The 12,522-nt window shown below is 37.8% G+C and overlaps 2 protein-coding genes across 2 annotated transcripts in view; both read right to left on the bottom strand.

Moving 5' to 3' along the window:
- Positions 1–12,522, bottom strand: part of SERPINE2 (serpin family E member 2) — a 606,689-nt gene that overhangs the window by 103,943 nt on the left and 490,224 nt on the right. The window lies entirely within an intron of this gene.
- The window catches only part of CUL3 (cullin 3), a 49,989-nt gene that overhangs the window by 19,368 nt on the left and 18,099 nt on the right, over positions 1–12,522 (bottom strand). The window contains exons 3-5 of the mRNA XM_052686407.1: positions 6,960–7,073; positions 1,361–1,521; positions 100–214 (exon numbers count right to left, since the gene is read on the bottom strand). Of these exons, the coding sequence (XP_052542367.1) occupies positions 100–214; positions 1,361–1,521; positions 6,960–7,073 (390 nt within the window). The remainder of the gene's footprint in view (positions 1–99; positions 215–1,360; positions 1,522–6,959; positions 7,074–12,522) is intronic.

A 12,522-nucleotide genomic window follows, 5' to 3' on the forward strand; every position in this document is an offset into this window, starting at 1 on the left:
TTAACAGAGATTGACATACTTGTCAAATACCACTAACTCTCACGATTCCAAGCAATTATAAAAGCATTCCAAAGACAAGTAATTACAAAACTGCTGTACCTGAAAAAATTCTGCAGACATCTCCAAAAACGGAGCCTCAAAGTCTTCTTCATAGACTGACCTTCCTTCAAGACCTAGAATCATTAACATCTGGCAAGCATTTCTTATTGCGCCTCTGCCAAAAGTAAGTTGTTAACAACTTCAGAAATCAACATAACATAGGGAGTTCATCGCAGAACAACAACTCAGAAAACTTTAACTTAAAATGAACTGATAAAAAGTCTGTTTGTTGCATGAGAGGTTTTCCAGAAGATTAAAGCAGTAAGATTATTTCTGTTCAAAACTAAGGAGCTAGCTGACAACATTTATTTTTTGAATTTAATGATAGGAAAGCAGGTCTCAAGTCCTACCAAAAACTATTAACAGGAATATATTTCACCATGCAAGAAATAACCAAAGAAAACTGAAAACTGCATGTGTAGGTTAGTAGTAAACAAGGAAATTTGCACAGAAGGTGCCATACAAAGTATGAAAACACACCTGCAACTTAAGCATCTGTTTAAAACACACTGATAAAATTCAAAAACAAAAGAATTGCATCTATGAAAAAATTCTAGGTTCTGGCAGCAGAGGATAATATACAGCTGTTGCCAGCATGTGTTTTTCTCTTCATAAACTACATGTTGGGTAATCCCAATTACAGAACTGCAGCCAAAGTAGCATGAAGTTTACGTATCTCCACACCCATCAGCTGCTCCGAAACTGGAGAAACAAAAAATGTGCAAACTTCGAGTGACTTCAGCTGCAGCACCTGAAGTGCATGCTATCAGACTCTACTTTCACAAATATGGCAAGAGAACACGAGGAACAGATTTTAAAGCCCAGAAGTAACTGAACTACCAGGAACTAGATGGGTTAAAACATTAGGAATTGAAATGGAAGACTAAAAGAAAACTTCAAAAATCAAACAAAGCAGGTACAGGAAATTTAAACAGCCTTTCAGTACAGAGGACAAGCAGGATGACAACAAGGGGCAGAGAACTGTCAAACCTCCACTTTTATTATCAAATGCTCTGACAGAAAGTGGTAATGGAGAGATTTAACAAAAACTTCAATGAGGATCTCAAGATTAATATGAGGAATGTATTAATGAGCCTATCCATTTGCCATTAAGTTTTGAAAAAAGAAGAAATGTGGGTTTTTTTCTACGCAATGGAGAAACATTTGCTTAAGTAAGGATTTAGTTGTGCATGTTTGTGATTCACTCAAGGACTGGTAAGTATCACTTGCAACAGAAGACAGTCACTTACAAACATCTTACCTGTCTACAACCTCTCCTTTCCTTTCTCTTGCAATCATATCCAGCAGAGTTTGCCGTAAGTGATCTCTAATACAGCCGTAACGCACAACTTGATCTCGAAAAATAATCAAACCCAAGTTGTAGACATTCTCCACATTATTTTGTTGTACGTAGACACGGTCCTACAACAAAGGCATTCAAAGCAATAGAACTTCAAATTCCGGCTATTCAGAAATGGAAGAAACCAGTCACATTAGTGCTGTACAGATATAATCAAGTGAGTCTTCTCATCATTAAAAGAAAGTAACCTCAGAATCAGTCCAACTTACCAAAACTTTATTTCATAGGAAGTCTACATTGTTTAAGATTGTAAGCACAGCATTTATGACTAAACCAGGCAAGAACAAATCTACACCCCTGACACTTTTCCAGAGTAGGGGGAGTCCCAAAATATTCAAAAAAATCATGGCATAATCTGCAAGGTTTTTTTACTTAATTCCCTCCCATCCACCCTCTTTCTCTTCTGTAAAGAGTAAGTTATTTTTTCCCTATATCCCATTCATAATTCTACCACCCAATTTCACAGTTCCTCCTCATAATGTAATGACATTTCTTGAATTAGCTGAACAGAAGTAAAACCAAAATAATTACAGACAAAGTTTATCAACAAGTAATGCAAACTGTTTTAAGGGCTCCTGTTGGACCCATATTAGAAAGCTTCCTACCTTTCAACCTGAGCAATTATCTTGAAATGTCGTTATATAAATCTGTACTAAGCATAACACTGTTCTACCTCCCTACTCAATCTGTAAGATGGGTCAAGCTGCTTGACCATCTTCTAGCCCTCTACTGCATACACTCACTAATCCAGGCTGATGCTCAGAACAACGTTACAAGTCTAACAAGCATGAACACCACCATGCAGTTCACTGACACGCTACTGAGCAGACACACACAGTTTTCTTGCAGCTATTTACAGAAACGTCCAATTTTTTTTTCTATGTTTAGTTCTGATTGATGAACCTCTCTTCTGTTCCTTCCCCCAGCTCATCAATGCACTAGAAAAGCAAGACTTAATAAAGTCACCACAAGACAGAAAATGCGTGTATTTGCTTAATATCTACACAATAGTGATGAGGTAGATAAGATCATTGAAATAACAAATAGAAAAGTCGTGAGTTTTTACAAACTATTTCTGAAAAAAGCAATAATGTTTCCGGTTGGTTTGTTTTAAATTTTCGCTAGGATATAATCCATTATTTTGAAGCAACTGTTCAAGTTGTAACCAAGAAATACTGCTTAAAACTCAGGATGCTCGTAGAAGTTGAAATGTTCTGTAGTCACAAATCTGACTGTGAAAAGGTTTTTGAAGAATTTACAGTTAAATAAAAATAACAAAAAAAAATCTATAGAGGATGACGGGTAATGTTTTAATTGGAGTATAAAGATTAATTTCCCCATTGGTTCCACCAGTTACCTTCTTAAGCACTTTACTATACTCAGAATTCAAGTAAAAAATCATTCAAACACAGAAAATTAAACTTTTTTTTTTTTTAAATAATACTTCAGACTATAAAAAAATTACAAGCTTGTACATTTACACAAGTTCCACAATTAGAAGAAATAACAAGGAACAGATTCCATACCCTTTAGTATTTTAGCAGCCAAACATACACAGAAAAATTAATCCTACAGCAATTACACAGTAGATTGTCTCCTGATCAGTACAGGAAAGCAAAATACCAGTTTCCACAAAGCAGGAATGATTGTCCACTAATGCCCTGCAGACAGGTAGCACGTAGTTCATACAGCCTCTGTGGTCCAGGAAGCCAGCAGAACTCTGCCTCAAACCAAACACGTTACTCCGTTTGGTATCACAGAGCCCGTTTATCGATACACGGTGGTCTAGATCCTTAGAATGTTATTTTGCATTTCTCCTGCTGTTTGGAAACAATGCAATTTATTTCACTCTTTTGCTTATGCACCTCCATCAAGAACAAAAGTAACCATGATGCTGAAATAAGTTTAAAGTACGTTTTTTAAGGAGATGAAAGAAAATTAAGTGTCTAACGCGTTCTGTCACTTGTGGTTCAAAGAATACATATTCAATTTCTAAAGAATATTATAAAGAATATTCAGGCCTCTGAAGCACAAGAAGCAGAGTATCTAAATGGATCAAAGCAATGGTTGTGACTCATCTGTGTGGTTTCTGTTGTGGCACCCAGTATTTAACACTGCCATTATGAAATAAAGGAATAACTGCACTAGAAACTCTTCTCAGTGCAACTCCAACCCCCTCTTCAGCAAGCCAGACCACTCCATAGCACCCAAATTAAAGCAGCAGCATTAGCATTCCTGATACTGCTGATATGCTCTCCCTCGGTACCAATCTGCGTTGTTGTTTACTGGAAGCTTCCCTACCTTCAAAAAAAAATTAATCTTGGAGCCAAGTAGCTCCACCTGGGAACTGGTTTGACTGACAAGGCAACATGCTACCCAACAGCAATTCCTTCCCATGGGGAGAAGCAGCAGGTGCTTAAAAGGTAAGAGTAACTCTCGGGAGTCAAGGGTGGAGTTTCACACAGCAATTATTCATAAGCTACAGTGCTGCTTACACTGCAGAATAGTTCTGATCTCAGCTGAAACAAGTTACCTTCTGCACATTATCAAAAGCCACATTTTGCTCCACCTCTGCCTGGTGCATGTTCAGCCTCTGGATGCTCGTATACTGCAAATATCTTTAATCAAAGTTCCGAATATAAAAACAACACTTCTCCCTTCTACCCCATGTGTGAGCCATGAGCCAGAAAAGTTCTACACCCCAAGGTCAAAACTCACCAGGCCTACCAGTCAGCACTGGCTTCGAATGAGACACTGGCTTTGTGCACTGCACAGATGAGAGGGGAACACCCTTCAAAATACACAGCAGCATTTGAACAGCAATTGGTTCTGACAGTGTTTGCTGGATCTGTGTGTATGCCTATGCCCCTCAATGTGAGCATGCCTTAAAACATGACTTCACTCAGAGCAGAGCTGCTTAACTCATGACTTCACTACTTCGGTGCCCCTCTACTTGCCGCAAACAGCAACATGGACGTACAGTGTTACATCTCTCTGGCATCGGTTACTGTAGAGCCAAAAAGGAAGAGCCCAGTTCGAACATACTACCAAAATACAGTGTAGCTACATACTCCTGACATTCAATTGCTGGCACTGAAATATCTCAAGAAAGCTACAATTATCTTCACTGTACAATTTTAGGTTGCAAAATTGTAAGCAGAAAGGAGAGGTTGTACAATAGCCATGAAACGGAGCAAACTTTTATCAGACAAAAGAGGCACAGTTATGCACTTCTCTTTTCTTCAAATACAATCATAAAGCAACCTTTGAAATGTCCTGAGGTTACAAATATAAATGAACTTCTGCCAAAAACCTCGAACTGCAAATACACCAGTTTACAAGTAAGTACCATAATAATGCACAAACCACATCGTACAAAATATAAACTTTTCTAAAAAGATGCTATTGAACTCATTTTCATTTTAGAAGTGGCAAATCTGAACAGAAAAAAAGATGAAGAGGTGATGGCAAAGTACTTGCTTTGAATTAGATCATTATGGTTCAAAATAAGCCAGAAAATGAACAGCACGAAAACAGACACAGCTTAGATTAGGATGTACAATCACTCAGCTGAAGCATGAATTCAGTAGAATAAGATTACAATTCAGTAGAATGAGATTAGAGGCTGTTAAATGTTGTATTTTCACGGATGTCAAACTGTGGCTTTTTGGTTACAATCAGTACATTTCCCGAAACTGACAGATAAGCAATGGGGGCAGCCTACAAAATGAGAGAAGGACAGGGACTATGGTTGCACACACTTCTTCTGATAGAATACAAGCATGTCAATTAACAGCCAATTGCGACTGAGTTTACACAGCGGTTTGCTTTTCATTTAAATGACGGAATATTTTTATTGAGATGATATTCTGTGCTTGGATAAAGATATAAACTTCCTCTGACTTACCACTATAAAACTAAATTTCATTCAGATGAATCTCATAGGAGAGCAAATAATTCCTTACTTTACGAAGTCCTTTATTTTAAGAACATGAAGGAGTATCTTCAACAGATGCATCTCCAGCTTATAACTCCATGCACCAATCAGCTATTTTAAGCGTTTTGAAAGTGTAAATAGCGCTTGTATCCTCCTGCTCTTAACCTTACTCTAATGAGCACAATTACATCGGCTCAACAAGTTATTCAAGTGACAAAAATGAAGCTGCAAATCTTTGAGTAGTCCAATTTTCAACCATCATTTATGCTTCAATCTGTATCCAAGCGTGTATTTTTAATGACAATGTGTTCTGTGCTTCTTCAATTTAAAGACAAGGCCAGTTTGTCCATTTTATGAGCTCCCTGGCAAACAAGAATCTAGCATTTTACCTAATGAAGACAGTACATCTTCTCAACATGAAATAATGGTTAATCCTTTTGGCAGGATAAGGCACACAGATAAGAAAAGTATCACTGAGGGCATTTTATCCTACCCTCGTTATTTAGATACCTGGTCTATTCTCAACAACAGACAGGAACATGGATAGCTAGTAAATCCATTAAGAAAAGATTGTAGCTACAATTACTACTCAAAATTCTTCAGCTTTTAGTATCTTATTAATCAGCAGTTTTTCTTCACAGCTAATCAAAGAGGTTCAGCTTCACAGTATAAGATCTTCAATTGCTGCATGAACTTTGGTTATTAAGTAGATAACAGTATAATCTCAGTCAATCATTTTTCTTAACAATAAAAGAAATGAAGCAATATCATTATCTTATTCTTCACTGAAGGATATTACATATAATACTGTTTTTAGCATGATATGTGGAATAACAGATCTTACACACAAAACAGCCTCTCAACAGATACCATTTTACTTCTCAAGTTAAGCCCTGGGCTAAAAACTATGTATACCTACCACTCTGGGAATTTAAATACAAATGTTCTATCTAAAGCATAATATGATCCAGACAAAAACATAAGGCCCACTCTCTTCAAATACAACAATTTCTGTTAGCTGTAACGTTAGAACGCATTTTTTCTTATAAAGTTACTAATATCAAGCCAACATATGTTTATCTATGCATGCTTTGTAATCTTAGACCTACCTCTGTATGAATAGCAAAACATTCAAATTAGGAGTCGATACTCACTGAAGAACACTGAGTATCTAAGCAGAATTATCCTCTTTAAACAATAAAGTTTAATGAACAACAGCAAACTACAAAGCAATCTGTGCAAGGTCTGCACTATCATGTACAGTAAGAAACTACCTCTGGGTGAATAAAATCTAAGAACCACAAGATCAAACAGTTTTTGATGCATTTTCCTAATGATGAGATAACCAGAAAGAACCACCTAGTTTTAATTTGTCAAATAACTGTATGTTATGGTTCTGATCTCATGTACATACAAATTCAAAACATGGGATTAAAAAAATAAAATCAATCTTAGAACATGACTGCTAAGCATCCCTTGCCTTTCATCTCTCCAGCTCAATTGCTTACAGTTGTCAAGAAACAATCAAGCACCAAATTAAACGTGAAAAAGCAGAATACCCACCATATACATCAGAATGTCTCTAATCATCACCATTGCTGTCTGATGATCATTCCATGCTTGGTTTAGTGTTTGTAAAAAGTTGTTATTCAAGGAGTTTAATACATCTTCTCGCACCTAGAGCAAAAATGAACAGATTGTCATAAAATCAAGTCAGTTTCCCTTGCATCATCTGCAGCTTTGCTTCAGAAAAAAATATCCGCTCTTCTGTGAACTTTGAACATTACAGACATGCTCAAACTTTTCTAGCTGCTGACCCTGTATATAATTTCAGTAGAAAAATAAGGCTTTATACAGGTAAGGAAAAAAACAAGCTGAAAACAAGAACATAAAAGGGTCAATTCCATATGCTACAGTGTTTCAATTACTATCATAAGTCATTTCAGAATATTGGAAAGTAATGGCACATGTTACAAACAGAAATAAGCTCAGGTAGAAGAGTAGCTGAGACAGTTGCAGTAAGTAACAGTTCTTTCACTCAGTATGAACTCCTATACCAATAATCCATAACCACTAACAAGAAGACTTAAGAAAGTCACTGTTTTTATTAATGCCTTTTAGCTGATTTGTTCATCCCATCAACTTCATTTCTGACAGTACTTCCTACTAATCAAAAATCCCACTACCACTCATGTACTCAAGAAAGGACAAATGGATGTTCAGTTAAAGTTGGCTTCTGGCAAACAATCTATACTTATACACCATGCAGCATAAATAAAACAACTTCAGTACTGCCTGTAATATGACATAAAACCATAAATTTTAATACAAATTTGGAGAAATCTTTTCCAACTCTATTTCCACAAGCAGAAAGTCAACAGACTAAGTAGGCAATAAAGACCATAACAAGCAGCATACAGATCTCTAGGCATGTTTGCAAAGACAGTGGGGGTAACCATCAAGGCTGCAACGTGCAGATGGGGAATAGCTTCAATTTCACACAGCCCAGCAAAACCCCACCTCTGCAGCTGCATTTCTGTGCAGTTATACATGGCGATTTCAGCAAGAAGCGATAAGTACGCTGAAATTTGTACCTAAAAACATATCAATGGTTCAGTAAATCAAGGCTTTATAGAACTGTTACAAGATTTTACAGGCTGCTACATTCCAAACAGACAATTTGAAGACTGTTAATTGTGAAGCGAAGCAAGACCTCACTCTAAATGCTAGCAAAATTGGGAACTTTTTTTCTGTACTGGAGGGCAGTTTTTGCTTGCCTAACTTCAAACAACTAGAAAATGAGACCGAACACCACCCTTCTCTGCACACTGAAGGACTTCACTACAAATACACCCCATCTCTTCTTCTCAACAGTAGAGAAAGTCTGCTGGTGCACCTGTGCTGTCTGCACTCCCCCAGTATGCAGGCACAGGTGGGGCCAGGCCATGGCAGAGCTGCGGCCCACAAGGTCAGTGCCAGCAGCTTAATGCAGTATCGAAGTACATCATCTTTCACTTCACACTGCAGCACAAAATACCCCACAGCTGTGCTCTAAATCACATTAAGTGTCCTATGCTTTACACAGGAGGAATGCTCAGAGGCTAAGATAACTCTTCACTTGAGAGTCCAAGAATGCTTTAGCTGGTTTCTGTTCTGATCCACCAATACACATCCATTTCCCCTAACAGCTATAAGAAAAATCACCATAGGGCACCTAGGGAGAGCTTTATCCTTTTTATTTTTATTTATTTATTTTTTATTTTTTTGCTATGACCAGGAAACACTGTAGCCAGCATCCTAAATGCATTTCAGCTCGACAGCTTCAGCTTCACTCTTCCTTCCTCTGAAGGCCAAAATACAAACACAATTGAGAAAACTTCTTACACATTTTTATAATAGCCAAGTCAATTAGTGCTTTCCCTAAATCCTCTCTCAATTCCTGTTCCTATTTTTCCTGCTCTTCTAACATGGCCAACAATCTTCTTCTTTAAGACTGTTCCAACCTGAGAAACAGAACCCACATCACACAGCTCATGTCCCCAGATCTCCTGCTGCTATCCATAAAGAGGATAGTCTGTTCATGTCACATAGGCACGGGATAATACATCCCTAACTTGAGTATTTATGGGCAATAAATCGCCTTTCATTCACTCCCCACCCACCAACCAATAGTAAATCTATCCTATAACACTCCATCCTTCAAAAAAAATCCGTATTTTTTACATTTATACATTTGCATTTATGCTTGGGTGCTAATGTGAATTCATTGAGACTTCAAACAGGAAAGCCTAACAGGTAACAAGCAGCCACTAGCTGCAACGATCTCAACTGTAACCACCTGACAGACAGCATTCTGTCATTTAAACTTAATATTTAATAGGTGTAAGAAAAATAATGCAGTCTGGCATGCTACCACATATCTAACAACTTCCATGGGCATCACATACCATCCACACACTATGGCCTCTTCCAGAGAAGCTGCAGAAGCTTACCCTGGTAACACTCAGCTCTGTTAATAGTGGCTGATCTATGTACCCTGCAGGTTGTTCAGAGCTTCTGAAACCTTCCAACTCCTACACCATAGACCTGAGCCAGGCTCCCCTCCCAGGTTTTGGAAAACTCAGCGTTGTGGTGTAACACACAGCCACTGCTGCTGCTGCCTGCTTTGCTCCTTCTGACAGTGACTGCCACTTAGCTTTTGGTCTCCCAAAGGTGTGTGCTGCTGTCATCCAACCAGTGTAGCTTTTAGCTGAAATATAAATACACATTGAGAACTTCCCCAGCCACATTTGTAGAGCGCGAGCTTAATTTCCAAAAAGAAGAGAAAGAAAAGTGCCGGCATTGCTTTCAATTTCCTGATAAATATGAAGAAAACCTGGAAATGCACGAGTCACATTAGCAAAACTTATCAAAGAAAAACTGAAAGCACAATTAGTTTACAAGCACAGATAATCAGGGTAGGGATTGATCAGTTTTACTCAGATATACAGAAGACCATCACAGGTCTGTACCCTTATAATTGCACACACCCATGACAGTAATCCTGCTACATTAAGCCAGGGCCCATTCAGCACCAGCTGGTACCAAACAGGATGCTCAGGCTGCAAGGAGGACATGCTTCCAAGCAGACAGAAGAGCTCTCACACCTGCACCACCTCTGCTGTGCACTTTGCCAGGCTTTCTAAAAACACGTATTAAATCCAGGAACTGCACAGTGCTGCACAACACAAAGCTACTTGAAGTCTCACTGTGAAGCCTCTCAACGACACACTCCCTCCATTTATTTTTAGATGCAGACAAGTTTGAAAAACTGTTCTTCAAGTTGCTACAAAAGCCAAGCCAGTTGTTGTTTACAACTGCTGTTAAATACATTCCTTGTACAGGCCTTGAATACAACCATATTACAGGAAAAGTACCATAGTGCACAAAACACTGTAGCCAAGCAAAAGCACAGCACCACAGTCAAGCAAAAGCACAGAGCAAAACTGCTGTGGTGAAATTAATGACTTCTACTTGACAACTGGATATTCATGATCTGAAAGGAAGCCTTTCAGAGACAGCTGCTGCTCTTCCAAAACTTAAACAAAATCTCAGTATGGAAAATTGCATTAGCAAAAACAAACTTAAAACTATAAAGGTGGAAAGATAGTTGTAGGTGATACCTACATACTTCATACTTTGTACCTTGCTAGCCAAAGTACTCCTTAATGCTTGCAATTTGGTCTCCTACACAACTAGTAACAACAAAATTCCCCCATCTACTTCACAGACACTATAGAAAGCACCTCTTGGGGTCCTATCTAAGAGATACAAGCCTTCTCTCCAAAAAAAACCAAACACAACAGCAAACAATAAATCTTGCCATAGATCACAGATATCCTTCTAAGTCCCAGACCAGACATGGACTGTTTACACAAACCTGCATCAGCATTCCATCCCATCCTTCTGCACCTAACAACAACCCCACAAGGACCTCTCACTGTAGGCATTCTTGCATGCCCTTTGTTACCACTACTACAAGACAATGTACAGTTGGTGATAAACTCCACCAGTTTTGCCAGCAAAGATTACTGTGTTATAAAGCATTCTGGCATGCAAGTGACAAAACAGCAGCAGAAGCATTAGATAAGGTTTCCTATATCCCACTTCTTCAGTGTTGCTTTAGTATCTCCCCAAATCAGCACGTTTCAGTCCACTTAGGTGTAGGACAGTCCTTGACATTTCTGGATCTTTGATGAGCAGCAGACTCAGGCCACACATTACCTAAAAAAATACTATATTGACCTTGGCCAACAAATCCATCAATTTTTCTGTCTCACATACAATCTAAAAAAAATGCATGTCTAGACAGTCCAAATTTTAACAGACTAAAATGTTCATAGAAGTGAAGAATTTTGAAAACATTACCTTGCAAACTAACTTCAAGATATCTTTTTGTTCCAACAAGTCATTTTACTTATAACCAACAACAATCTGTACACTAAGCTTTTGGGGGGGGTTTGTTCGTTTGTTTTAAGCACTTGTATGGCTTTATTGTGTTGAAGGAACAGACTGGGCTCAAGGCTCAAGACACATGAAGAAAGCACCCAAATCGACCTACAAGGCTGCCAAACAACAAGGAAAGAAACAATCAGCAAAGTATTAGGTGCCCAATAATTAAATGCACCTTTCTTCCTGTGCGTGAATTGAAGTGAGAAGTTTTAATACCTTCTATTCAGTGACACTTTTAAGTTTCATTTTTACAGATACATAATATATAATAATAATATATAATAATAATATAACCATATTGTCAATATAAAGGCAAACACAAGTTTTAGCATGTCTCCATCCTGTGGTAAATACAAGATAGCTCAAGACAGCTAACTCCTATCAGTGATGCACAGCAAATTACTTGGCTTCCTTCTTTCATCAAGAAGTCACAGCATGATGATCATAACCACAAGCTGCTGGGGTGTGCAAGTTCAAAACCAAGCATACTTTATAGTAACTTAGGTGCTTTCATCTTGTATGATTGTGCTGTGTTTGTGCATATCATTTCAGTACAACTAAATACACTGCAAAGGCAATTCATGGCTTTTTTTTTTTTTTTTTTTTTTTTTTGCTTGGTAGTTAAATATTACTACGAAAGATTCTTTATACTAAAAATATTGGTCAGAGCACAACTTTCACCTAGCAATTAGACAGGTATAAAGCACAAATGAAGTTCTTAACTATGCCACACCAAAAAAAACCACATGCACTGCAGGACTGACAACCACGTTTAAAAACATTTGAGTACATTGCCCCTGTCCAGCCACTGCATCTACTCTTAACTAACATGATTGCAATACTACACACATACAACTTCCTGCAGACAGATTACCAGTAGATGCAGACAGCAAGCAGCAATTTCATTTGAAGGATTTTAGCAATTCAAAATGTAAGTTCTGCTCCTTAGAACTACTGCACACCTACTCTTTACTAACATTCAACCACTTCTGCAAATTTTCATTTTAATCTAAGTAAATAGTTTTCATGAACTTTTATTTGTTGGAAGTTTATAGGAAGCAATCATCAGACACCTGAATAATTCAGCCAATTTAACCTCATGACATTTAACTACTAAAACTTGGTATTTTTTCCT

The sequence above is a fragment of the Tympanuchus pallidicinctus genome, unplaced genomic scaffold (assembly GCF_026119805.1).
Source record: "Tympanuchus pallidicinctus isolate F22 unplaced genomic scaffold, pur_lepc_1.0 scaffold22, whole genome shotgun sequence".
Lineage (NCBI taxonomy): Eukaryota > Metazoa > Chordata > Aves > Galliformes > Phasianidae > Tympanuchus > Tympanuchus pallidicinctus.